Raw genomic sequence first — 26,155 nt, 5'->3', positions numbered from 1 at the left:
AATTTTAAAATAATGGAGATATTCTAGATGCTGGGGAAATCTGGGAAAGATGGCAGTTGATGTCAGAAACAAAGAAATGCATATTTTAATATTTTGCAGTTTTGCTGTCTAGGGAATGTTTTGCTCTATCATCTTGGCTGTCACAACTGGGGGGTGGGGAGATGTTACTAGGTAGAAACCAGGATGCTGCTAAATATCCTACAATGCAGTACAGCTTCTACAACAAAGAACTATTCTACCTAAAATGTCAGTAATGCCCAGGTTGATAAACTGTTTCAAACAGATTATCTAGGAAGTGCCATGGTAAAGGAGGTATGGGCCTAGGTCAAAGTTCCTTGACACCCCAAGTGATCTACCTCAAGGACTGGGCAGGCTCACTTAATGTGCCAGAGCACTGAAAGCAACTCTATTACTCCAAAAGGAAATTTCAAATTTATAGAATAATGAATAAACATTAGTATGGTATCTCAGAATTCCTCATGGGAACTTCACCATAATAGGTAAGTTTATAAAAATTCACTGCTTGCTTTATTAATTCTCAGATTTCATATGTCACATTTCATCCTACTGACAATCTAATATTTTTTAAATTGTATTTCAACTTGGTGGTTTTTCCTTTGTCTCAGGCAAAATACTTTTTACCCAGAGACAAATTCATTGTACACATACTGAGTTTCTAGAATATTTTATAATAAGAAATCTGCAAATTAAAGTTTAAAGCAGTATTTACAATAAAGAACAATCTTGCAAAAATCTTAGGCAAAAAAAATCCACCTAGATCTTCACTCTCCATTGCTTAAAAAAAAAAAAAAACAACTAAAAAATAATATTAGGCTTGGGAAAGTTACATTTATTTCTTCAGCAATAAAATACAGCTGTGTGAGGAGAAGATAACAAGACTTCTAGGGATGCAAACAACAGAAAGTTGAACAGCCAGAAATACAGTAAGTAGGTTTTTGGCTCCCAGTTTAAATGAATAGCTAACACGGCTATACTATGGAGGTATTTTGTGCCATATTTTTATAATCATTCAAGGAATTTCTCTACAAATTTTAGTGCTGGTAATGAACAACAATTGATGTAATCTCGATCACACTGCAGGGATACAAAAATGGAGTATATATCTTCAATAGTTCTTTATTTTGGTAGCTCTGTGTTCTGCTGAATATGTATCTAGCTAGATTATTTAAATTTTCTAATCTGCTACATCTACACAGTCAGTAAGAGGGCAAATTATTAATTAAAAAGTGTAATTATATAAATTATTTTACTAAAAAAAAGGGAACATTTTCCAACTCACAGCAATTGTTTTGTAATCTCCTTCTATAAAGTTTCTTAAAGGAGTGAGAAAATTTAAAGCTGATGTTTGAATCAGCTCTCTGTCTGCTGTTCCAATTCGTTTTTGTGTTTCTCCACATTTAATAAGGGCATTACCTGCAAAGGAAAAAAGTGTTTTTTTTTTTTACCATTTTCTGGTAATGTCAGAAAATAAAATCAGCAATCTGATCTGCTTTAAAGTTAGTTGTCACTTGCTTACTTAAAAAATCAAAGAGAATTAGCTGTCAGTTTAATTTTAAAAGTAAATTTAAGATTATAAATATCTAAATGAAAATGACAGAGGTTCAAGAAGTCCTTATCGTATCACAGTTAATTGTACCAATTCAACCAATGCAACAAAAGAGGATAAATACACTAAAAAGTATTTATGATCACAGCTCAAACAGTGGAGGTATGTTTAGAAAAGCATAATGCTTAAAATATTTTCATAAGTAGATCAAGACAAAATTTGTCTACTATTTCTATATTATGCATGGGACTCAAGTATCTTTAAATAATATTGTATATTTGTATCTTAAGTTAAAGGAAAATCCATGTTTTGCAACACATATACCTTAATGTTTAAATAGGACAAGCTCAGTGGAAAATAGAGCAAAAAGAAAGGTTCTACTTCGAGTTCTACCTCTAAGAAGCTTCAATTCTGTGGATCTTAAATCCTCATGTTAGGATGAGACTAGATTTGACTGGCAAGGAAGATAATATAACATAGTCGTTAAGAGCTCCATGTCTGGATACAGATCTCTCTTTGAGTTATTAGCTATATGATCATAGGTGAATTATATAAATCTCTCTAAGACTCAGTTTCCTTGTCTTCAAAATGGAGATAATAGAATTTATATTATAAGTAGACCGTAAGTGAAGACTTATGGAAATAATACATATTGTGTAGTGTTTAGCCCAATGCCTGAAATACTCAACTGTTAGTTATTATCAATTATAATTAAATAGATTCACAAAGCCCAATTCCAAAAATCAAGGTACAGTCAATAGAGTTACTACAGGTGAAAGCAGATTAAGCATATTAAGAAAGGAAAAAATTTAGAAGGCTTTTGAATGTTCGTGCCCCACTAGGCCTTCAGCTTGGTGAAGGAAAGGGCTAGGTGTCCTTCATGTACCTTTATTACCTCCAGCATCTAACTGCTTCTGGCACAAGCAGGCACAAAAAATTTGTTTAATGTGTAAAATTTTTCTAAAATTAATAGTTAAAATTTAGAAATAAAACTACAGAAATTTTAATCATTTTCAGACTTCTCAAAGAAGTACCTTTTGAAGACCACAACGTAAAAGTTTCAGTTGTACATCTAACAGTCAATGGATTAATGCTATTCATTCTACAGTATTTAGGTTATTTCCTTCTGACATAAAGGTGACTATTAAAACTTTAAGTTCAGGGGTGCCTGGGTGGCTCAGGCGTTAAGCATCTGCCTTCGGTTCAGGTCATGATCCCAGGATCCTGGGATCGAGCCCCGCATTAGGCTCCCTGCTCGGTGGGAAGCCTGCTTCTCCCTCTCCCACTCCCCCTGCTTGTGTTCCCTCTCTTGCTGTGTCTCTGTAAAATAAATTAATAAAATCTTAAAAAACAACAACAAAACTTTAAGTTCGTTTTGTTCCAGAATTTATGAACTATTTTATAAATCAGTACTATACACAGAAAATCATTTAATTTACCTACATTTCATAGTCACATAAGGACCAACCTGCAGAAGTCTTAATAAAGAGAATTATTTGCCATGAACAATAGGAAAAGAAGCTATAGAAATCTGAAATAGTCTTATATTCTGAGAAAATTAGATTTGAGGGATAATGAGCTTCAGAATTATACACTGAAAAAGTGAGTATAGCAACTAAAAAAGCTGGCATAACTATAAAACATGATTATAGAAAATTTGATCTGAGGAAAATAGAATGAAATGTAATCCAAAGATAACCACTGTTAACATTTTTGTGGTACTGACATTATTGTGTGATGAAAGCATTAGTGGTGTGTTCAAACACTATGTGCCAGGCATTTTATTACAAAAATAAATAAGCCCTCAAAAAAGCTTAAAAAAAATCATCTAGGGGAGACATGTAAACAAAAATTGCAATATATCAAAAGAAGTACTATAACAGAGGTTGCAAGATTCAATGGGAGTACAAGTGAATTCACTTAACTTTTAGATCTACAATGATAAATGTGAATTCTCAGAATATATAAATATATTAAGTTGAACTGTTCATATTTACTGGTCATCTCTATTTCTTACTTTATCCAAAACTTAAACATAAAAAATTTGAAGTTAAAATTGATTCTACTAATATTAGGTAGATGTTAATGATGTCTCTAAGTAGTAAAAATCTAAAAGTAAAGCTGGTTTTTAGCAGATCTTTTTGCGTTTTGCTTACCATAAGCTGTTCCTGGGCCAAACTCAGTCCCTGCATCAATCATATATTGTCCCAAAAGTTCTGGGTTGTTTATACGACTTGGAGCTTTTCTATCCAGTTTCTCATAAACAAATTCTTCTATCCTGGCATCTAGGAGAAAGGTTTAAAATTATCAATGATTTCAAAAAAGCAAAACTATTTAAAAAATTGTTTTTTTCCCCTACTACCCATTTATCATCCTGTAAAATAAGATGAAGTTAGCATTGCTTTTTTTTTTTTTTAAGATTTTATTTATTTATTTGAGAGAGAGAGAATGAGAGATAGAGAGCACGAGAGGGAAGAGGGTCAGAGGGAGAAGCAGACTCCCCGCCGAGCAGGGAGCCCGATGCGGGACTGGACCCCAGGACTCCAGGATCATGACCTGAGCCGAAAGCAGTTGCTTAACCAACTGAGCCACCCAGGCGCCCTAGCATTGCTTTTAAGTACATATCTTAATACATAATTATTAAATTTTATGTTACATTATTATATAGCTCTATGAAACTTATACTTTAGAAATCTGATAAAATATTTTGGCACAAAAATATTTACTTAAAGTGAAACTATCATATGATGATTATTCTGAGATTCTAAAAGCACTGGTATTCACTTAATATATAATGACATTGCCTTTGCCCCATTCATAAGTCTGATTCTTAACCTTGAATATATGTTCATTTCAATTTCAAAACCAGGGATTTCCAGCTATGAAAAAATGGATATAAAGTACCTATTAGAACCAAAGAGTCACATACTTTTAATACCTTTATCATACTTTTTTTTTTTTTTAAGATTTTATTTATTTGACAGAGAGACACAGTGAGAGAGGGAACACAAGCAGGGGGAGTGGGAGAGGGAGAAGCAGGCTTCCCACAGATCAGGAAGCCCGATGCGGGGCTTGATCCCAGGACCCTGGAATCATGACCTGAGCTGAAGGCAGATGCTTAACGACTGAGCCATTCAGGCGCCCCCCTTTATCATACTTTTGCGTGCTCACATGGTCTCTCGCCTTCCTAGAGTCTAAATATAGGCATGGAAATTAAGGAATAGAACCACCTTGGTTTGGACCAGTCACAGACAGAGATCAGCAATATGATGTCTTGGCTTAATTTTATTTAATTTTGTTTAAAATACAAGATATATAGATATCTCTCAGCATGTATTCACTCAAAAGATTTCGTTAAAATATGAGACAGGTTAAAAGAAACAGTAGAATGCTAGTATGCATGGAAAGGAAAAAATAATCAGTAAAATCTGAATAAATGCTTGGTTAGTGCAATATACAAAATATTCACACTTACACAGCTGCCTAATAGGTATGTGAGAGACAAATGAGAAAAAGATCAGTTTCCAGGAATAATGATTAACTATAAATCAAATGTATAGTCTAAAGAGAAGCTAAAAAAAAAAGGTTCCTTCTAAGCATCTCAGATAATTACTCTACAAGTGGAAGTTTTACACAGTGCACTGGAAACTTAAAAAGCGAACTGCACCAGTAACAGAAACACTTGAGGAGTCAGCATAAGCATTAATTATAATACATAAAATAGGCTACTGGAATAATACTCGTTTATGTGGTAGACTCTGGAGCAGCATCAGAAGTTTTTAAGCAGGACTTTTAAAACCTTTAAATTAGTTCAAACCAAAATGAGTCAGTTCAAAACATAACCATTTAAAAGATATTAATTACATTTCAGAATTTCATTTTCTGACTATGAGAGTGATTCTTAGCTTTGGTGCATTTCTACCTATTTGGTCAAAAGTTTAAAGTTGAATCCTATGTTGACTTTGTTCAGTTAATAAAACATTTGGCATACTTTAAGTAAATGTTCATTTCAATAGGGCAGCAATGGACCGTAATAAAATCTTAAAAGAATATATGGGCAATACTGCTATAATGCAATATATATTTTTGAAAAACCCTAGGTTCTGGAAAATCATACCGTAAAAATTACAGGGCTTACAGGAAGAAGAGGTTTGGGCGGGGCCACTCATAATCTATGTAACTTTATAATCAGAGCACAAACAAAAAAATCCAATTTTGTTTACTACTTTAGACTTAAAACACTAATTAAAATTGTATTATATGAGCCATTGTAACTTTATACTAATGAAATTCCTGTTTATCAGTTGTGTATGAGTTTGCCATTCAGAAAAACATGTAGAACAGACTACTTATGTGAAGAACTCTGGATAGAACAAGGATCATAAGGAAAAATGTCTACTACTTTTTTAAGGTGCCCTGGTATATAATTGAAGTAGTCTTAAATGAGTAAGAAATACCACATGGTGCCCAAAGACAACAGGCCTCACTCAAAGTGTAAAAGGCCTATTTCAAAAGGTTACCATGATGGTACACAATTACTAATGTTTTGTATAGTGCTTCAGGTTCACAGAATAGCAACAAAATTTAAAGCTTGGAACTTTAGTATCTAAAAGTGAGCTTATGGCATTTCACAACATGGTCACAACACTGGGGAAAATGGGAAGGAAAGCATTTGCTGCTGCCTTTGTTCTTCAGTTTTGATATGTAAAGCTCAGGGTGAAAAGACGGGGTGTTGATGCACCAGATTCTAGTTCAATTTCCACTTCTCATTAGCTATTCTACACTGTATAAAATGTTAACTTGTGATTTGCAATTAATAAACAATTGTGCACCTTATTTGATAAATTACTGAGATGGGTGATCTGAAAAACCTTACAGTTGTCTAAAAATCAAATGGAATAATTTATGTAAAAATATCAAACAACATAAACATAAATAATTGGTAACTATGTAAAGTTTCCATAGAATTTTCCCTTAATTATTTGGGGACAATTCTCCTCCATATGAAAAGGAAGATTAATTTATTTTCACAGCCCTTCCTAACTCTTAAAATTAAAAGCTACTCCTGGGGCGCCTGGCTGGCTCAGCCCATTACGTGCTGACTCTTGACTTTGGCTCAGGTCATGATCTCAGTTTTGTGAGATCGAGCCCCACGTTGGGTTCCACCTGAACTTAGGATTCTCTCTCTCCCTCACCCTCAAGGAGTCGGGGGGAGGGGGCACTCCTATGTTCTCTTTCTCTCTCTCAAAAACAAAATTCATTCCCTGAAATTTTCAAAAGGATTCTACAAAGGCATGGAAAACACAATTAGTCAATTTGTTAGAGGGTACACAAAGAAGTGTTTATCACCCTCTTCTTCACCAAAAGCGCGCGCGCACACACACACACAAAACCCATACAACTGAAAGCCACAAACCAAAAACTTTTCCAGTAGCCATCAAAACCTTTTTTTTTTACATCAAAAAAACACTACTAATGGTAACTTTTAATCAGATTAGTCGATAAGGTAGACAAAGGTAAAAAGTTTCTTACTTGGATTTGGCTGCAATAACACTTCAGTTTGTTTCATTATTTTTTCTGTCCATATTTTGGTACATTCAGCTTTGCTAAGAAGGTTCTCTAAGTGAGCATCCAGTTCTGTCTTCTCCGCCTGGCCAAGCTTTTCTTCTGTGAACTGTTATTAATTATAAAAAAAATTAAATATACCTCAAATACATTTTAGGAACCTGTATCAATAATTAAAAAACTCAAACTCAGACAATCCCGAACATACAAATAATTGTGAACCATTGCCTTGAATGTTTTTGCCCCTATGGCAATTTATCCATACCTCTTTTGTGGCACTTATGCTGACCTTCTCTCTTTTTTTAAAGATTTTATTTATTTGAGAGAGGGAGAATGAGAGAGAGAGAGAGAGAGAGAGCGCGCACATGAGAGGGGGAAGGGTCAGAGGGAGAAGCAGACTCCCTGCTGAGCAGGAAGGCCGACATGGGACTCGATCCTGGGACTCCAGGATCATGACCTGAGCTGAAGGCAGTCGCTTAACCGACTGAGCCACCCAGGTGCCCCAAGCTGACCTTCTCTTAAGGTTATATCCTTAGTTCTGCTAAGATGGAGTGAACTCTGCAGAGAATCTATATACTGCCTGGTATATAAAGTATATAAATATTTCTTACATCTAAAGGTAGGATAGTATAGTGGTAAGGAGTAAGAACTTTGAGTCAGTTGGTGCTGAATTCAAATCCTTACTGTACTGCTTAATTCTGTGACCTGAACAGGCTTCTGAATATTTTTTTCTTAGGTATCTTCTATCATTAAAGGGAGACGATACATAACATACAGTGCTTTGAGAATTAATTAAGAGTATGTATGTAAATCACTTTGTTCAGTGCCTGGTAATTATTATTTTGAATTTAAAAAAGGGCCGCTTATGTTTAATGTGGCTTTGTATTAATGGCACTTTAATCACACCTAGTTAGATAGGCTTTTATGGGATGTTCTGGGAAACCGTCATTTGTTTCTTCAGGATATGTTCCACAATTGATTTACAGACCAACTTTTGGAACATATACTATTCCTACTATGGAGGAGCATTTTTTAAAGATCATAATATGTAGTTAAATATACTCAGTGTAACAATTTTTATGACCTTAAGTGTGTTGGTTTTTCAGGAAAGGCAGCATTGCCCATACAAGAACAAAGAGGTAAAAAGATTTCCATGTAGATTTTATGGAGACTTTTGAAGACTTTTAAATACTAGAAGTGATGACTCAGGCTGTTTATCATGTATATTTTTCCTCTAGAATATGTGGCTTTCCCCCATCATAACAGAGGCATATTACTAGCACTAATTCTATACTCATTAGTCATGACCCATTTCTGGCTAACAGAATATAACGTTTACCTTGCTTTTTTCTTCCCTTTCATTTCTTTAAAATATCTTCTGCTGCTCCATTTTTCTGAGTTTTATTATCTGTTTCTTTTAGCATCCTTCTTATTGGTCTAATACTTTCTTTTGATTATCAGCTAACAATTTTAGCTAAAAAGTCCTCTAGAATGTTATTCTTAGAGTCTGGTTACAACCCCTCATTGAAGGTGTTGTTCAGGGGCTAGAAATAAATGCTTCAATAGCTTTTGTAAGGCCTTAGGTCTTTTTGAGACTGGCCTGTAGCCAAGCCCTCACCCAGTGGGTGGAATGGGGAATAGCACTTCCAAAGCTATTGCCTAAGCCCACAGTCTTGCAGTGTACTGTAACTGAGGATGGGAATAGGAGATGCATTGGGCAAAAGATCAAAACCCTGATGCCAAGGTCAGTTGGGTAACTACTGCAATTTCACTTTTAAGAGAGAACTGTGGTATTCTCTACAGATCCCTGAAGATTTGAGGCTATAGATCTCTACAGAAGGATAGGTTAGAATTTCACATGTTCAAAGTCTACCTCTAATGGTTAACTAGATTCTCTCTTAGGTAAAGCAACCAACAGAAGGGAAAGAGAAGGGGGAATATACCCAGGTGAACATCACCTATACAGGATGATCTACCAGTAGAGAAAAATTCTTAACTTTGCACCTTAATAAGAAAGTATATTTGTTTGTTTATCTGAGCTCTACTTATATGAAGAGTATTTGTTTATTTGATTCACTCCTTGAACAAATATTTATTAAGCACCTTCATATGTGCCAGGCACTATCCTAAGCACAAGGGTTTCAGCAGCCAGAAAAAACAGGTTTCTGCTCTTAGGAAGCTCCCATTTTAATGGGGCAGACAACAAAGAGTAATTTGATAATAAGGATAATAAAGATAAAAAGACAGTGGACAGAGGACTGAATAGGGGTCCTATTATTTCTTGAGTGACTGAACATTTAACTGAATGAATTAATGAATTTGAGTACAGAGGAAGGAAGAATTTAATCTGCAGGGAGAGGGGAAAACAGGAGAATCAGGGAAGGCTTCAAGGGGACAGCGATGTGCAACCTGGGCCTGGAAGGGGGGGAAGAGGAGTTTGAGTGTGAGATGCGCGTGGTTAGAGAAACAGCTTCTCTGAGCAGGTAACAATTGACCTGAGAGCGAATGATAAGAAATGAGGGATTCTAAGGGAAGGGTAGAGAGTCCTCTGATGATTTATCTTCCAGTTTCATTTCTAGAAGATTCATTAGCACCACTTTTATACATGTTAATTTTTTATAGAAGTCCTTATATTTAACAACCAAGAACAGATTAAAACAATAATCCACAGACTCATAATTTAAAAATCCGTATTTGGTAGGTCAGTTTTTGTGCAAGGCACTCCGCTAAGAACTAGAAGACATGGCTGCTGTTACAGGAGAGCTAAATGAAAACTATTATCTAAACAATATAAACTTACAGGCCTATTTTCTTCAGGACATAAAATCATGTTAAACTTTATCTAACAGTGGCTGGGTGATGGACACTGGGGAGGGTATGTACTACGGTGAGCGCTGTGAATTGGTATAAGACTGATGAATCACAGACCTGTACCCCTGAAACAAATAATACATGTTAATAAAAAAATTAAAAAAACAACTTTAAGATGTTTTAGAAACATTGGAATTAGAGGTATGGGCTAGAAATTACTTAAAAATGTTTATAAATAGCAACTTATAAACAGTAGTTTATCAGTAAGTTTATCTAACACAAGTTAGGTTTCAGGGCAAGTTTTCTCCAATATTTCAGAAAGTTAACTAGAAAGTTAATTATTGGAAAACTTCAGGTCAGGAGAAGGCCCGTTTGCTTAATTATTTAATTATTTTCTCTATGACTCTCATTATACTACCTTATAGTATCTTTCATTAAATACTTTGCTTTTTAGTGAAAAGACAGAGTGTGAAAGTGTAACAGTGCCAAGCTCAGTATTTGCAACATGTCATTTTTTAGGAGTCTGAGCAAGAAATAAAATAAACTGACTTATGTAAGATCCCATAAACACTATAAGGAGGTTTTTAGTATTTTAGTTCAGAAGGGCAAAAAACAAAACCCAAAAATATAAAGAATGCTTAAGAATGAGTGAGATAAAGTCTGATTATAAAAAACCAGTTTAGAAAACAGCAGTTCTGTAGGAAAGCCCACGTGAGCAGTGTATTAAGTACCAGTAATAAAGTCTGATATTTACTTGCATTTTCTGAGAGTAAAAACAGTTGCTATTCTTTTACTCTACCTAACTCTGTGCAGTATGTTATATATGGTCTTGTTTTATCTTTTGTTTTTAACGTTTTCTTTTCTCAATAAGATGATTTATAAGAACTTTTTTTAAACTTCTGTATTTTTAACAGTATCAGGGCATAGTATAAATTAGAAAATGCCATAGACTAAGCTGTGCATTTTATATCAAACACTCCAAAAAACCCCCTTTATAATATGTAGGTAAGAATCAAAACTTTATTGATGAACATAAATTAGAAAATGCCATAGATTAAGCTGTGCATTTTATATCAAACACTCCAAAAAACCCCCTTTATAATATGTAGGTAAGAATCAAAACTTTATTGACGAACATTTTGCCTAAGGTATTAGTGTCATGTTTCAATTTCACATGTTTATTCAATCATAGTCTCATTACACTATAAGACTTCCAGTAAATACTTGCTGATTTCAAGAAATTAACATTTTCTATTACCATTATACAAATATATTTCAGTTCTTCCTTGCCCCTGTGTCTTTGTTCATAGCACTCTGGTCAGATGGATCTTATAGCCCACCTCAGCTTCCTACATGTATTCAGTAACTATCAAATTAAGGGTAACTTTAATCCTATCTGGAATGAACAAAAAAGGCTGGGGGTACAAAAAAACACTGCTAACGTTATCATATATTTAAGTTGAAATTACACATTTAAATTTTATTAAATACCTAACTGTAAAAGACATAGTATCTCCCATGATTTTATTGTGGGGGTTTAAGGATTTTTTTTCCATCATTAATCCGAAGGTATGACATATTATAAGTTAACAATACAGTACCATTTAATACATACATTTTTCTCTAATACATTTTAACAAAGCATCTATTATAGAATATGATGAGTTATATCAACTAAATTTAGGTTTCAATTGTTAATCAAAATACTTATGGGGTATATATTTTCTTCTATTATATGTGAGATGTAGAAGCAGCACATGACATGGTTCTTGCCATCAAGGATTTTATGATCTTAAGAAACATAAAATGATAATAATGGTATGCTTCTGAGAAAGACAAAAGACCTTTTCTTTCTTTAAAAAAAAATTAAAAATCCTTCTCTTAAATACCAAAAATTTAAAATTTTACTCTTAAAACTTTTAGTTTTCAGCATATTTAAGTCCAAAATCATTACTGTTTGTAGTCTCCTAACAGCTGTTAAAAACTATAGTTGATTTTAAGCATTTTAATTAATGTTTAGTAGTTTTAATAAAAATCTTTGTGAAAACAACCTACAATGAAAGTCAGAATATGTCACAGAAATCCAAATTCAATGTTCTCCACGACATAATTTGATGTACAGTTCTTTCATAATTATTTCCTTAGTAATACAGTAAAATGACATGAGAACAGAAAACTTAATCCCCTCTCTTTATATATTTTCTCTAAACGCTGCTTTAAGGAAAGGACTGTCTTTGAGTCAGCCACATTATGCCAGGCACTGTGATCTTTTCTTTATTACAGGATAGGCATATAGCCTACAGTGTAAAACATGGAGCCTGGATTCTATACCATGCTTTACCACAAAGAGAAAAGGACAACAAATAAAAAGGCTTTGTGATGAAAGACATCTATTTACTATGAACTCTCATCATCAATTCTTTGGGTGAGATAATATTTTAAAAGTTATCTAAACTTCTTGGGGGAAAAATGTATAACACAAATTCTGATTATAATGTGTTAGTAAACTGTAAAGTAGATACTTCTCAACTTATTCTCAATTTTGGCTGCTCTTTGGAATTACCTGGGGAGTTTTCAAAAACAATGATGCCAAATCCAACCCCAAAGATTCTATTTTAACTAGACTGGGGTATAGCCTGTAACGGTTCCTCAGGTAACTTTAAGTGCAGCTAAGACTGAGAACTACTGTTCTAAGCTCATAGATGACTATTTTAACATCAGGTTAACAAACCATCTTCTATCTAGTAGTTTACTAAATTAAAAACCAATAACACCAAAGGATATGAAGTTTTGGGTAACAGTAAATATGCAAAGTTTTTACATAATGAGAAAATGTATGGACTTTGAATGTGACATGTTTTGTTTATTAGAATTTGAGAGACATGGTGAAGTTGTTACAGTTTAAATTCCATAAAGGAAACAGGATTTCAAAAGGGCTTGGACCAATGTTTGGCCAAGTTGGAATTCCATCCAGATAGGATCTAACAGGAGTTAGCTGAGGGCAGCATCATATTCATTTTTACCTCTCCAGGTTAGACACACCATTGTTTGCTAAATTAAATCAGAGATGAAAGCCAAGCTTGCAACTAAATTTTAAAGACTTTTTTCCCCCCTCAGAAAACAGTTGGCATTCATGAAGTCCATAGTATAACTATGTAGTAGTTAGGTTCAAAGGAAATGTTAAAATTAAAATGAAACTCCTAAGTAATTGAAGTTGAAATTTCGTTTTGGAAAGTGTATGTTCTTATTTTAAAGATGGTGAGCAAAGTTTTGCTTCAATATCAATTCTGAAGTAAAAATGTGTCCACTTGAAACATTTATCAAATGAAGTAACAGAATAGTACTTCAAAAAATGGATATTTACTACAAAGAAAAAGTAATTATGACAAAATGGGGCTAGACTATGAAGTCTTTGAGGGCAGCAACTAAGTCTCATTCATCTTTGTACTTCAGTGCCAAGCACCTAGGAGGTACTCAATAAATACAGATTGAATTAAACAGTTTAATATTTTAGACTGGCATTAGTCAACTTCAAGTTCAGCAGATACAATGTTACAAAAAATACTAATAAAAAGAACAAAATTATTTAACATGCTAAATGATTCAAAGAGTAAACTTTGCATATGGATACCCTGCCTGGTTGAAATGATATAAAAAATTTAAAAGAACACTGTCAGATACTGTGAGAGGGGAATAAGAAACAGAGTATATACAAACTTAATAAACATGGGAAAGCCATAGAGAAACAGAATTTTATAGCTCCCAGGGACCTTACATAACAGTTTATTAGAAGAAAAATGCCACATGATCATACAGAATTGAAAAATGCCACAGGAGTTCACATCAAGCTCTTGTGGTCTGAGATGGACTTTTAAGTTTTATCTTGAGGAAAGGAAAGACTACACAAAGAGGGAGGGGGTAGAGGACATTCATGATGAGTTTAACTGTATGAACAAAAAGTCTAGAGTTAGAAAAGTACAAGGTATTTTGGAAATTAAAAAATAATTTGATAGGAATACAGTGTTTATATATGAGTGAGAGAAAAAACAAGGCTGGAAAGGGGTATGTAATGCTCAACTAAGGAGTCTGGACCAAAAAGACAGATACTAAAAATAAATGGCTTTTAAGACACTAATAAAGTAACAATTTATGGAGGACAAAGTACCTGATGCTTTTGTATTCTATTACTTTGAGGGAGTTAAGAATAACAAAAGCACCCAAACAGACTGTTAAGGAATGAATATATCTATTCATTATACATTTTTACCTCAACATTCTTTCAAAGTTGTAAGGCATATAAACAGATTTTATGAGTGAGAAGAGAATGATGAAACCCATTTGTATTTAAAACAGGGAATGTTTATTTGTTAACCTAAAAATTTTTAAGTAAAATGAAAAAAGATATGGCAGTTGGCCACCCAAAGAATGGCCTGTTCCTTAAGGTATAATTTGATTTGAATAGAAATTATTTAGAAATGTGAAAGCTAAATTCCATTCCTACTGTTCTTATTGCTTATGAGTAACTGGCATAGCTCTTACCCTATTCTTAGCATGAAACTTGGCACTTGACACTGTACTGATGTCAACACAATTTAGACTGGAAATTCAGTTATTGACTAAATACTAAAATGACAAAGCAATGTTTTTGTTGAAAATTACCACACAACATTCCAAATTTCACGTGTTACATTTTGGAATTATTTTTTTCCTTACATAATAATAATAAAAACAAAACAACAGTACTGTGCAAAATGTCAAACATTCAAAAGTATAATAGTATACTGAAACTCAGCTTCGTAACTGTCAACATTCCATCAATGTTTCAACTACTCCCCTTTTCTCTCTTCTGGAATATTTTAAAGCAATCCTCAGACATGATATAGTTTATACATAAATATTTCAGAATCTATTTCTAACAGATACAGACTTAATATAAAAAGACATACTGAAGTCTGTTCCTCCTGAAATTTTTCCCTTCTTCAGTAAATGGCTCAAGCCAAAACCTTATAGCCATCTGTAACTCATCTTTCCTCCTTCCTACCCTAGAGTCAATCTGAGAAGCAATACTGAATAGATTCTGAACCTTCCCTGCTATCACTTTCGCCTAAGTTATACCACTTTTTGCCTATCCTATGGCTACAGCTCCCTAACTGATGTCCTTAGTACCCGAGAACCTCAGTCTTTGCACTTGTTCCTTCTGCCTAAATTGCTTTTCCTCTAAAAAACTGGAACTGTCACTTTCTTGAGGTCTTTTGGAATTTGATCCTATTGGAAAGGCTTGCTATGATCATTATGTCTACACAACATGGCAAAAACTGCCACCCCCGCCATTAACTTATCACCTCTGGCCTTTTTCTCCATCACCTGATGTATTTACTGTTAGATTCTAAGCTCCAGGTGGGCAGATGTTTTGTTAACTTATTCACTGCTGTATCACCAGTGTCCAAAACAGTGTAAGGCAGACATCGATAGGCATGAAAGTATTTAATACTGAAAATTATTTGATAGCTCAAGAGATTAGGACAGACTTTAAAAACTAATGAATCTGAAACAATGAGTAATTAAAATTCATCTAGGGTACTCTTTTGAGAGCTTTGCTGGATTTTTTATATCAAGTCTATCGACAATTTAAACCAAATTCTAGTACATGTGTCTGCCCTACTTAAGCACTGTGGATTATGTACCTGAAAACATACCTGTCTTTAAAAGTGTCATTATAATGTCAAATCTCCACTCAGCAAACAAAATCACTGGGAATCAGCAATAAAACACCAAAGGCCTCTTTTCAGTTAACATTAAGTCTCACAAATCAAATTCATTTCAGACCTTCAAGCACTCATTCTTCTTGCTCCCCATCTTTGAGCTATTAAAAGTAGGTTAATTTAAATCAAGAAATTATTTTAACCATACAGCTCAATGTCTTTACAATATAGCTTATATTTTCATGGAGAATGGGGAGATGAGGGTTAAGGCAGCTAGCTTACTACTCACTATGCAGATTATGGAACTGAGAAATCAAGACCTAGATGGAATTTCCCATGCCTTAAGTGCTATCTGCTTAAGTATTACTGAAATGCTCAGATTGTAGTACTAGATGATCTTTAAAGTCTCTCTAGCCTGTAACATTCTGTTATTCTATATCTACAATGCCTACCCTGGAAAAGAGAAGCAGCTTCCAATGAGGAGTAGATCAGACAGCACTTGGCTATTTACTAGCCATGCAAGTTAATCAAGTTTCTTAACCTCTCTAAGGCTACTTATATATAAAAGAGAGTTAATAATAGCTATCTGGCAAAATTACAGAAAGGATAGTAGGTAATCTGTCAAATGCCTTGCAAATGTTTGACGGTTTTTTCACAATTTAGGCAGCTATTACCTTGCTCTAGTTCTACCATTCTTTTGCCAACAGCAGTGCAATGTAAGATCAACTATACCAATAAAATTGCGGTAAAGGAGACAAGTATAGTAATAAAGGCAGGACAATTGATTTACATTTCAGTATCAGTTTGGTATGCATATTAGAAAACTATTTTAGTTTTCTCTTTACAAAAGAGAATGTTGTTACTGTGACTATGCCATTAACAACAGATTGTTTATAACTCATGTTGTGAAATTTACATCTGTTCATAGATTTAACTTAGTTGGCATAATGTGGGTGATGATTGTGGAAAACTGTCCAAGTTCCCCAGACTGATACTTCTTTGTGGAATGCCGCGAGATAGCTAAATTTCCCCCTTAAAGTGTATTTGAAACACAAAACCCTGACAACAGGCAAAACACCGGTCTTCCCCTCCCCCCTCTCCAAGCCCTACTGCCGGTGCTTCCCATTTTGAGAATGAGTGGGAACCCCCAAACTCCAGGCTTCCCAAGGCCTTGGCGGAGTAAGGACGCCAACTGGTGATCTGCATTTCACCCGCGGACTGCCTAAGCCCAGCGACCGTCCTTTCAGGGAGAGAGAGAGAGAGGGCTGGAAGGAACTGTGTTGGCAGCTCTTTGGGTTCAGAGGCAGGAAAAGGAAACTTCCTTCTTGGACTCCGTGGGGAGAGTGAAGGAGACGAAAGGAAAGGGTGGGGGTGGTGCAAGAAAGGTCTGTCTCTCGGTTACCGCGCGGGACTCTCAAGGCCCTCGCCCGCCCCGGGAGGGCGGCCACACCAGCACCGTCGTCGTGGGGCCAGAAAGGCGAGCGGTGCTGTGTCTCGGCCCGGGGCCGAACTCCAGATGTTCTTCAGGGGCCGGGGAAAATCCCGGCAGCGTCCCCACCCCGACTCGCTTCCGGTGAAGCGGCGGTTGAACGGGAGGTGGGCAGAAAACGGCCGCCGGACCCGGAGGGGCACCAGGCCGCGCCCATCAGCCAGGCCTCTGGCCTCAGGCCTGCCAGCCAGTCCGTGAGGCCGGGTGCGGAGAGCGCCGCCGCCTCGGGCGGCCCCTCCTTGGCCCTCTCGGGGGTCGCCGGCCCTCCGCCCCAACCCCCCACCGCGGTACCTGCACTGCACGACTGAGGAAGGTTCCCGCGTCGGCCGCCAGCTTCTTCACGTTGAAGTCCATGATGTTCATCCTGGGCGGCAGCCGGGCGGAGTTGCCGGCTGACCTAGCGGGGAGGCGCCGCGGCCGGGCTGGGGCGCCGGGCGAGAGTGGCGGGGGCAGACGTGGTAGGTGGAGGGAGGCGGCGCCAGCTCCGCCGCCGCAGCTGTCGTTTCCGTGAGGGGGAAGCGAGAGGGTGGGGCGAAGGGAGAGAACGAGCGCCTCGGGGCGGGCCACGCGCCCGGGCGGAGGCGGCGGCCGAGACGCAGGGCCTGCTTCGCCGGGAGTGGGGCGTTAGCATCGGCAGTAGCGGCGGTGGGCGTGCCGGCCACTGACCAACTGGTAATCCGCCGTGTGGGGCGGGGTCTCGAACGGAGGAAGCCGGCGCCGGCCGCGGGGTGGAGCCTTTTCAGAGGTTATCGCGGGAACAGCGACCCCTCCTGGATCGCCGCGACTCAGTCGCGGGGCGCGCCGGAAGCTCGGCCAGGCTCCCTGGAGGGTGGGTCACGTTAACCCCGAGAAGGGAGTCTCGGGGTCGTAGAGCTGCTGTAGGTTTGCATCTAAGCCCCTGAAAACTAAAAGCAGAGACAACCCAAATTCCCCTTTTTGTTTTAAGAGAAAATTTGAAAATTGTAGTATAGAATTACACTATCTGTGAAATTAGAACCAACAGCCCCCTGTCATCTTGTAGCACAAGCGCCCCACTTATCCCGGACGCCTGGTGGCACTCGGCGAATGTCTGCTATTAGAATAGGGTTGAACTTATAGTTCCTACCGAGTCTGTTGTTCATTTAGCATTACTGAGAATCTTCTGTGTACCAGAACTGAATCAGCTGCTGAGATACCATGCTAAACAAAACTGTCCCTGGCCTCAAGGAGCTCTCAGTTCGGTTACTTGACAACCTTCGGGGACATCTCCACCCCCACCTCAAGCTCTGTTAACTATTTGCTGCTGAAGGAACTTTGTGACTGTTTTAAGGCAGCAGGCCCATGCTGGATTACGGGAGGAACACTAGATGCCTACTGTATGCAAAGTGCGGTGACGGGGGACGCAAAGTGCCAGGTGGAGGACGCAAAGAAGTATAAAATGGTGAGTGAGATAGAATAACTCTTAACTCTTAACATTCAGCCTGGGGAATTTTAATAACAAATGAGAATATGATGTGAAATCTGTTCAAGAGCCCATGATTCCAAGTAACTTCCTAAGCATCTTTCATGATACCAACCTATGCTTCAATTATGTTAAAACAGGCGATAGCACAGAGGGAGAGACAGTATTTCAAGAATAAGAAAACACTCCAGGGGCGCCTGGGTGGCTCAGTTGGTTAAGCGACTGCCTTCGGCTCAGGTCATGATTGAGCCCCGCGTCGGGCTCCCTGCTCAGCGGAATCCTACTTCTCCCTCTCCCACTCCCCCCGCTTGTGTTCCCTCTCTCTCTCTCTCTCTCTGTCAATTAAATAAATAAAATCTTAAAAAAAAAAAAGAATAAGAAAACACTCCATGTTATTTTTTGTCACTGTGTCCTTTTGTTACATTAGGGCTGGGAAAATGCAGGCCCAGCAGGCAACGAAATGAGCTCATGTTCCTGCTTTAACGTTTTACTGAAGCGGTCACAGAAGCAGTAGCTGTTGTTAAAGGCTGAAGGATTAGTTCCTAAAGACAAAAAGGATAGCAGATATGTATAAATATTTGTGTTCTTTTATTTTTTTGTGGTGGTGACAGAAACAACCACTTCTTTCTAAGGTAACTCCAAAACAATGAGTCTCCAAGACCAAAACTACCCCGTGTATCTTTCATCTCAATCTATTTTCCCAGAAATATGAAAAAAAGAAAATATGTAATCAGGAATCTTTTTTCATTTATTGTCCATTTTAGATTTTTATGTGGAAAAGCACTTTCTCTTTTTCCAGACATCTGTCTTCATAATAAGTATATTTGCTGTAATCTATGTTCATTCCATTTTAGGATCACAAAACTGTGTCCACCATTAATAGAAAAAACTCTGAATCCTCTTCCTCAAACATGTAGATCTTCCTAACTTGAAAAACAAACAAAGAAACAAACTTCTAACTTGTTGAGCCCTTTAGAGCTGTAATACTGTTTCTCTTGTTTCACTGAGAAAATCATAAGACTCGGGTATTGCCTCTATTCTCTTACTATCGATTTCCTGCCCGTTTCGCTGCAGTGGACTTCCATTGCTATAACTACACCTAAATAGCATTCTTGAGGTTGCCAGTTATCTTGATAAACTCATTGGCTTTTTCTCAGACTTCCACAGGGACTCTATTCACCATCTTCCCAATGATGCACCCCTTTATAGGCCCTTATTATTTCTTGGTTTGCCCTCTACCTCCTGGACTTCTCCATTCTATTCTGCTGGCACTTCTGATGGCTTTACTGCAGGTATTCCTTAAGTTCAATGTTTAGCACTTTTTTTTAGTTCTCTTTGATTAGTTTCTTAATCATGACTTCAGTTATACCACTTCATTCTTTCATGCATTCATTCAGTAAATATTTTTTGGACATGTACTGTGTGCCACGTGGTAATATTCTTGTGGCTGGCAGGCAACAAGACAGAACAGCCCTTGCTCTCATGGGATTTTATAACTAATCTGGTAAGGCAGAAGTTGAATAAGTAAAGTGTGATGAAATGCCAAGGAGGAATCCAGAGTGCTTTTAAATGTTCACTTCCAGCCTGTACCTAGTAACCTGAATTCTAATTTGGAGGTTTGGTCTTCCTGTAAGCGTTCTAGATCACCTTTTAATGCTTTCTTTTTCTGTCCCCTATACTAACTTCTTATTCCAATACAAAGTATTATGAAAGCAATATTTTTAAGATCATACAAAGTGCTGAATACCTGAAATCTTCCTCCAAAATTTTAGCTTAAAAAAATAAAACCTTTATAAAAATGGTTTTGTAGGTAGTGTGATACGCATTTTGATTTTTTTTTTCTTTTTTGCTAGTGGCTGACAAGGTGTTTGTTCATTACCTCATGTCTAGACCAATGACATCTAAAGTGGTGGAATATGTACTTCATTGGGGTATGCAATATGACCCACTGGAGTGCAGAAAAAATATTATAAGTTTGGTTTGTATTTTATCTAACAAATAGGAAAAATTTGTTTCATTAATTTTTTCAAAAATATGGATTGACACTGGTGTCCTTACTTTGCACTTTAACATTTAGACACATGTCACAGATAGTAAATGAGGTATCCTAAGGGAAGAATGGGAATTTCACAACTTGCAAGAGTTGAAATTAGTAATTTCCTTTAATTATTTGCATCAGCATATGGTAACATAATACAGTGTGGCTGGTTAAGTGTATTTATAGATGATATTTTCGATCTAGTTTTAACTAAATAAACCTCCACAAAAATGGGCAAGTAGCCTAAAGAGTTTTCCCCACCCTCTTATACTGTTGGTAGGAATGCAAACTGGTGCAGCCAGTCTGGAAAATAGTATGGAGGTTCCTCAAAAAGTTAAAAATAAAACTACCCTATGACCCAGCAACTGCACTACTAGGTATTTATCCAAAGGATTCAAAAATACAGATTTAAAGGAATACATGCACCCTGAATTTTTGGGAAGATTTTATTTATTTGAGGGGGGGGAGAGAGAGAGAGCATGGCGCACCAGTGGGAGGTGGTGGGAGGGGCAGAAGGGAAGGGAGAGGGACAAGCAGACTCCACACTGAGTACTGAGCCTGATGCAGGGCTCGGTCTCATAACCCTGAGATCATGACCTGAGCTGAAACCAAGAGCTGGTTGCCCAACCGAGCCACCAAGGTGCCCCCACCCTGATGTTTATAGCAGCATTATCAATAATAACTGAACTACAGGAAGAGCCCAGATGTCCCATCTACTGATGAATGGATGAAGAAGATGTGATATATATACATATATATATACAGTGGAATATTACGCAGCCTTCATAAAGAATGAAATCTTGGGGCGCCTGGGTGGCTCAGTCGTTAAGCGTCTGCCTTCGGCTCAGGTCATGATCCCAGGGTCCTGGGATCAAGCCCCGCATCGGGCTCCCTGCTCCGCGGGAAGCCTGCTTCTCCCTCTCCCACTCCCCCTGCTTGTGTTCCCTCTCTCACTATGTCTCTCTATCAAATAAATAAAATCTTTAAAAAAAATAATGAAATCTTGCCGTTTGCAATGACGCGGGTGGAGCTAGAGTGTATTATGCTAAGCTAAGTAAGTCAGTCAGAGAAAGACAAATACCATATGTGGAATTTAAGAAACTTATATGTGGAATTTAAGAAACAAAACAGGTGAACATACGGGAAGAAAAAAAAGAGGGAAGCAAACCACAAGAGTCTCTTAATGATGGAGAACAAACTGAGGGTTGATGCAGGGAGGATGGGCTAAATGGGTGATGGGGATTAAGGAGGGCACTTGTTATGATGAACACTGGGTATTATATGTAAGTGATGAATCACTAAATTCTATTCCTGAAACCAATATTACACTATTTATTACCTAACTAGAATTTAAATAAAAATTTGAAAAGGGAAAGAAAAGAATTTCCCCAAAGAAACCATCATTACAGGTAAGTAAACAAGAAATGCCAGAGTCGAATATATCAGGAAGGCTGTTGAAATATGGATTAAAAGATGATGAAAACTTGGTTCCAACTTTCAAGGAACTCATAATCTAGTGGGGGAAACAGATTTGTAAAGTAAAACACAATGTGAAAACTATAACCATACACGTTTATATATACGATTGGGCAAGAGGGGCACCTGGGTGGCTCAGTTGGTTGAAAATGAGATTCACGGTTTTGGCTCAGGTCATGATCTCAGGGTCGTGAGATCAAGCCCTGTGCTGGGCTCCACACTCAGCTGGGAGTTTGCTTGGAATTCTCTCTCCCTCTGCCCCTCCCCCCCTCCACTTCCATGTGCTCTCTCTCTTTCTCTCTCTCTCTCTCTCTCTCTCTCTCTCTCTCTCTTAAATAAATAAATAAATCTTAAAAAAAATTAAGAAAAAGATGGGGGAGAGTGAGAGGAATGGGGTATTAGCTAACCGGATAATAGAGGTCATAATTAAGACTTCTGGCTGGCTTTTGATTGAATTCATCTGGAAGATTGAAATTTGAGGGTGGGGAGAGATGATCAGACTTTTAATTTAGAACATGTTGGGTAGTGTGGATAATGAACTGGGGAAGGGCAAAGACAGGAAGACCAATTACGATTCTGTTGCCATAACACCCTGTACTCTGTTATCTTGATATTTTAAATTTAGAGATCTCATTTTGACCAAAATTCCCTCTCATTTGATCTCTCTCATTCCTTTGCTCATTTAGTGTGTTCTTACTATCATCAAAGCCTGCAGGCCCATGCCTCATTACTGTTCTACTGATTTTTAACTCTCACCAGCACTCTCAGTTCCCTCTATCCTTCTGACCCATCAACCTACATTCCCAAATGAATGTTTTCTCTGTTCATGCTCTCAAACTGCCAAGCATTGTTAGGGAAAATGGCACGACCTTGTAGATGGATGCTACTACCAATGCATGATTGCCCATTTCCATTGAACCTTTATAATTGCTTAGAAGTGCTTTTACTTCTTCCTAATGAACTCCTTCTCACACTCTTGGCAGACCCTACTGTAAAACTTTGCCACTCCCATTAAGATGCCTGCTTTATTCTCATATGTCCTTATTCTCAGCCTTTGATACTTTTTCTTTACAGAGAAACTATAAAAAAAAACTCTCATCAAGCTATTTGGCAGGAGTTCCTTCAGTCAAATTCCCATATTTCTACCTTTTGTCCTTTCCACCCACCCTACACGCCCATCGTCATTGCCAAATGCTTCAAAGCAAGAGGTGTTCTCTTCTGCGTCAAGGTATTGCTCTCTTAATCCTGGCTGTGCAATGGCATCACCTGGAAAGTTTAAGCAACCACTAATGTCTCAACCCCACCCCCAGATTGTGGACCAGGCATTGGGATGTTTAGAAGCTCCTCCAGGTGATTCTAATGTGTGCCCTAGGTTGAGAATGAACCCATCATCCTTTGAAAACTTGCTCCCCAGTCTCTAGCCTATGCTTATAGGCAGATTCCTTTTCTCTCTTTTTTTAAAAAATATTTTATTTATTTATTTATTCATGAAAGACAGAGAGAGAGGGGAAGCAGAGGGAGAGGGAGAAGCAGGATTCCCGTGGAGCAGGGAGCCTGATGCGGGACTTGATCCCAGGACCCTGGGATTGTGGCCTGAGCTAAAGGTGGACACTTAATGACTGAACCACCCAGGTGCCCCAGATGCCCTTTCTCTTACTGGATTGGATCCCCCAAGGACAGCAACCATTTCTTATTCATTCTTATAGTTTTATGTTCTACATTCCTGGCAACATAGTGGATTCTCAATTTGTTAAATGAATGAAGTAATCAAATCAAGATGTATACAGTTCTTTTGTGGCCCCTCCTCTCCAATCTAAATGTCCAACTACAGATTGAATATTTCCAGTGCTGAGCCTGTTTAGTTTGCTTTTCTTTTGTTCCTTTTTAAAAATATTTTATTTATTTATTTAAGAGACAGAGTGAGTGAGAGAGAGAGAGAGAGAGAGAAAGAGCACATGAACAGGGGCAGAGGGAGAGGGAAAAGCAGGATCCCCTGCTGAGCAGGGGGCCCCCATGGGGCTCAATCCCAGGACCCCCGGATCATGACCTGAGCTGAAGGCAGCCTCTTAGCCGACTGAGCCACCCAGGTGTCCCTAGTTTGCTTTTCTTAAAAGTTGTTTTTCTTCTTGGGTTTCCTGTAATGGTAAATTGAATTATATGCACCAAGTCACCTATGCTAAAAATCTGAGTCCCCTATGATTATTTACTCTTATTTCTCACACGCAATTAATCAAGTCCTGACAGTTTTTCGCTGAACTATTTCTCATCTTCATCTTCCTTTTTTTAAAAAAAAAAAATTGAGGTATAATTGACATACCACATTATATTAGTTTCAAGTGTACAACATAATGATTCACTATGTTGAATCAGTTACAAAAAGTTTTTTTCTTGTGAGAACTTTTAAGAACTATTCTCTTTGAAACTTTCAAATATACAATATAGTATTTTTAACTATAGTCACCATGTTGTACATTACATGGTTATGTAATTGTAATTATTTCATAACTTGAAGTTTGTATCTTTTGGCCCCTTTCACCCATTTCTTCCCCTGAGCCCCCTCTGGCAACCACCAATCAGTTCTCTGTATCTGTGAACTTGGGTTTGTAGTTATTATTGTTGTTTTAGATTTCACAGATAAGTGGTATCAGATGGTATTTGTCTTTCTCTATTTCACTTAGCATACTAAGTCCACCCATGTTTTCACAAATAGCAAGATTTTATTCTCTTTATGGCTGAATAATACGCCACTGTATATATGTTTACATGTACCACATATCATATTTTCTTTATCCATTCATCCATTGATGGACACTTAGGTTATTTCTATATCTTGGCTCTTGTAAATAATACTACAATGAAGGAACACGGGGGGAGGGCAGAAATCTTTTTGAGTTAGTGCTTTCAGTTTTTTCAGGTAAATACCCAGGAGTGGAATTGCTGTATCATATAAAGTTCTTTTTTTAATTTTTGGAGAATCTCCATACTGTTTTCCGGGTAGCTGCACCAATTTACATTTGCACCATCAGTGCATAATGATTCTTTTTTCTCCACATCCTCGCCAGCACTTATTTCCTGACTTTTGAAAATAGCCATTCTAACAGGTGTGAAGTGGTGGTTTTGATTTGCATTTCCCTGGTGATTAATGATGTTGAGCATCTTTTCATGTACCTGTTGGCCATCCGAATATTTTCTTTGGAAAAATGTCTCCTCAGATCTTCTGCCTACTTTTTAATTGGAATTTTTTTTTTTTTTGCTATTGAATTGTATGACTTCTTTATGTATTTTGGATTTTAACCCCTTATCAGACATATGACTTGCAAATATTTTCTCCCATTCAGTAGGTTGCCTTTACATTTTGTTGATGTTTTCCTTGCTATGTAGAAGCTTTTTTAAGTTTGATATAGTCCCACTTTTTTATTTTTTGCTTTTGTTGTTTTTGGTGTCAGGTTAAAAAAAATCATCACCAAGTTCTATGTCACGGAGTTTACTGCCTATGTTTTCTTCTGGGAGTTTTATGATTTCAGGACTTATATATAAGTCTTTAATCCATTTGAGTTAATTTTTGTGTGTGGTGTAATGTGGTGGTCCAGTTTCATTGTATTGCATGTGGCTGTCCAATTTTACTATCACCATTTATTGAAAAGACTACCCTTTCCCCATTGTTCTTGGCTTCTTTGTCATAAATTAATAGAACATATATGTATGGGTTTATTTCTAAGCTATCTGTTCTGCTCTATTGATCTATGTGTTTGTTTTTTGACAGTACTATATTGTTTTGATGACTATAGCTTTGTAATACAGTTTGAAATCAGCTTTGCCTCCAGCTTTGTTCTTCTTTATCAAGATTGCTTTGACTATTCTTTTTGTAATTGATTTTTAGTTTCATACCATTGTGTTCGGAAAAGATACTTGATATAATTCCAGTCTTCACAAACTTATTAAGACTTATTTTTTGGCCTAATATATGATCCATCCTGGAGAATGTTCCATGTCTACTTGAGAAGAATGTGTGTTCTGTGGTTTTTGGGTGGAATGTTCTATATAAATCTGTTAAGTCCATCTGGTC

The 26,155-nt window shown here is 37.2% G+C and overlaps 1 protein-coding gene across 4 annotated transcripts in view; it reads right to left on the bottom strand.

The window, feature by feature from the left end:
* Nucleotides 1-17,643, bottom strand: part of SH3GLB1 (SH3 domain containing GRB2 like, endophilin B1) — a 34,726-nt gene extending 17,083 nt beyond the window's left edge. For 2 of the 4 annotated variants that reach the window (XM_027597981.2, XM_027597991.2), the window contains exons 1-4: nucleotides 17,426-17,640; nucleotides 7,100-7,241; nucleotides 3,724-3,852; nucleotides 1,301-1,434 (exon numbers count right to left, since the gene is read on the bottom strand). In XM_027597981.2, the coding sequence (XP_027453782.1) occupies nucleotides 1,301-1,434; nucleotides 3,724-3,852; nucleotides 7,100-7,241; nucleotides 17,426-17,497 (477 nt within the window). In that variant the 5' untranslated portion in view covers nucleotides 17,498-17,640. Of the gene's footprint in view, nucleotides 1-1,300; nucleotides 1,435-3,723; nucleotides 3,853-7,099; nucleotides 7,242-17,425 lie in introns of all 4 variants that reach the window. The other 2 variants (XM_027597962.2, XM_027597973.2) reach the window with 2 other exon arrangements.
* Between the last annotated feature and the right edge of the window lie 8,512 nt (nucleotides 17,644-26,155).

This window comes from Zalophus californianus, chromosome 4 (assembly GCF_009762305.2).
Source record: "Zalophus californianus isolate mZalCal1 chromosome 4, mZalCal1.pri.v2, whole genome shotgun sequence".
NCBI lineage: Eukaryota > Metazoa > Chordata > Mammalia > Carnivora > Otariidae > Zalophus > Zalophus californianus.
This window is presented reverse-complemented; position numbering and strand designations above follow the sequence as displayed.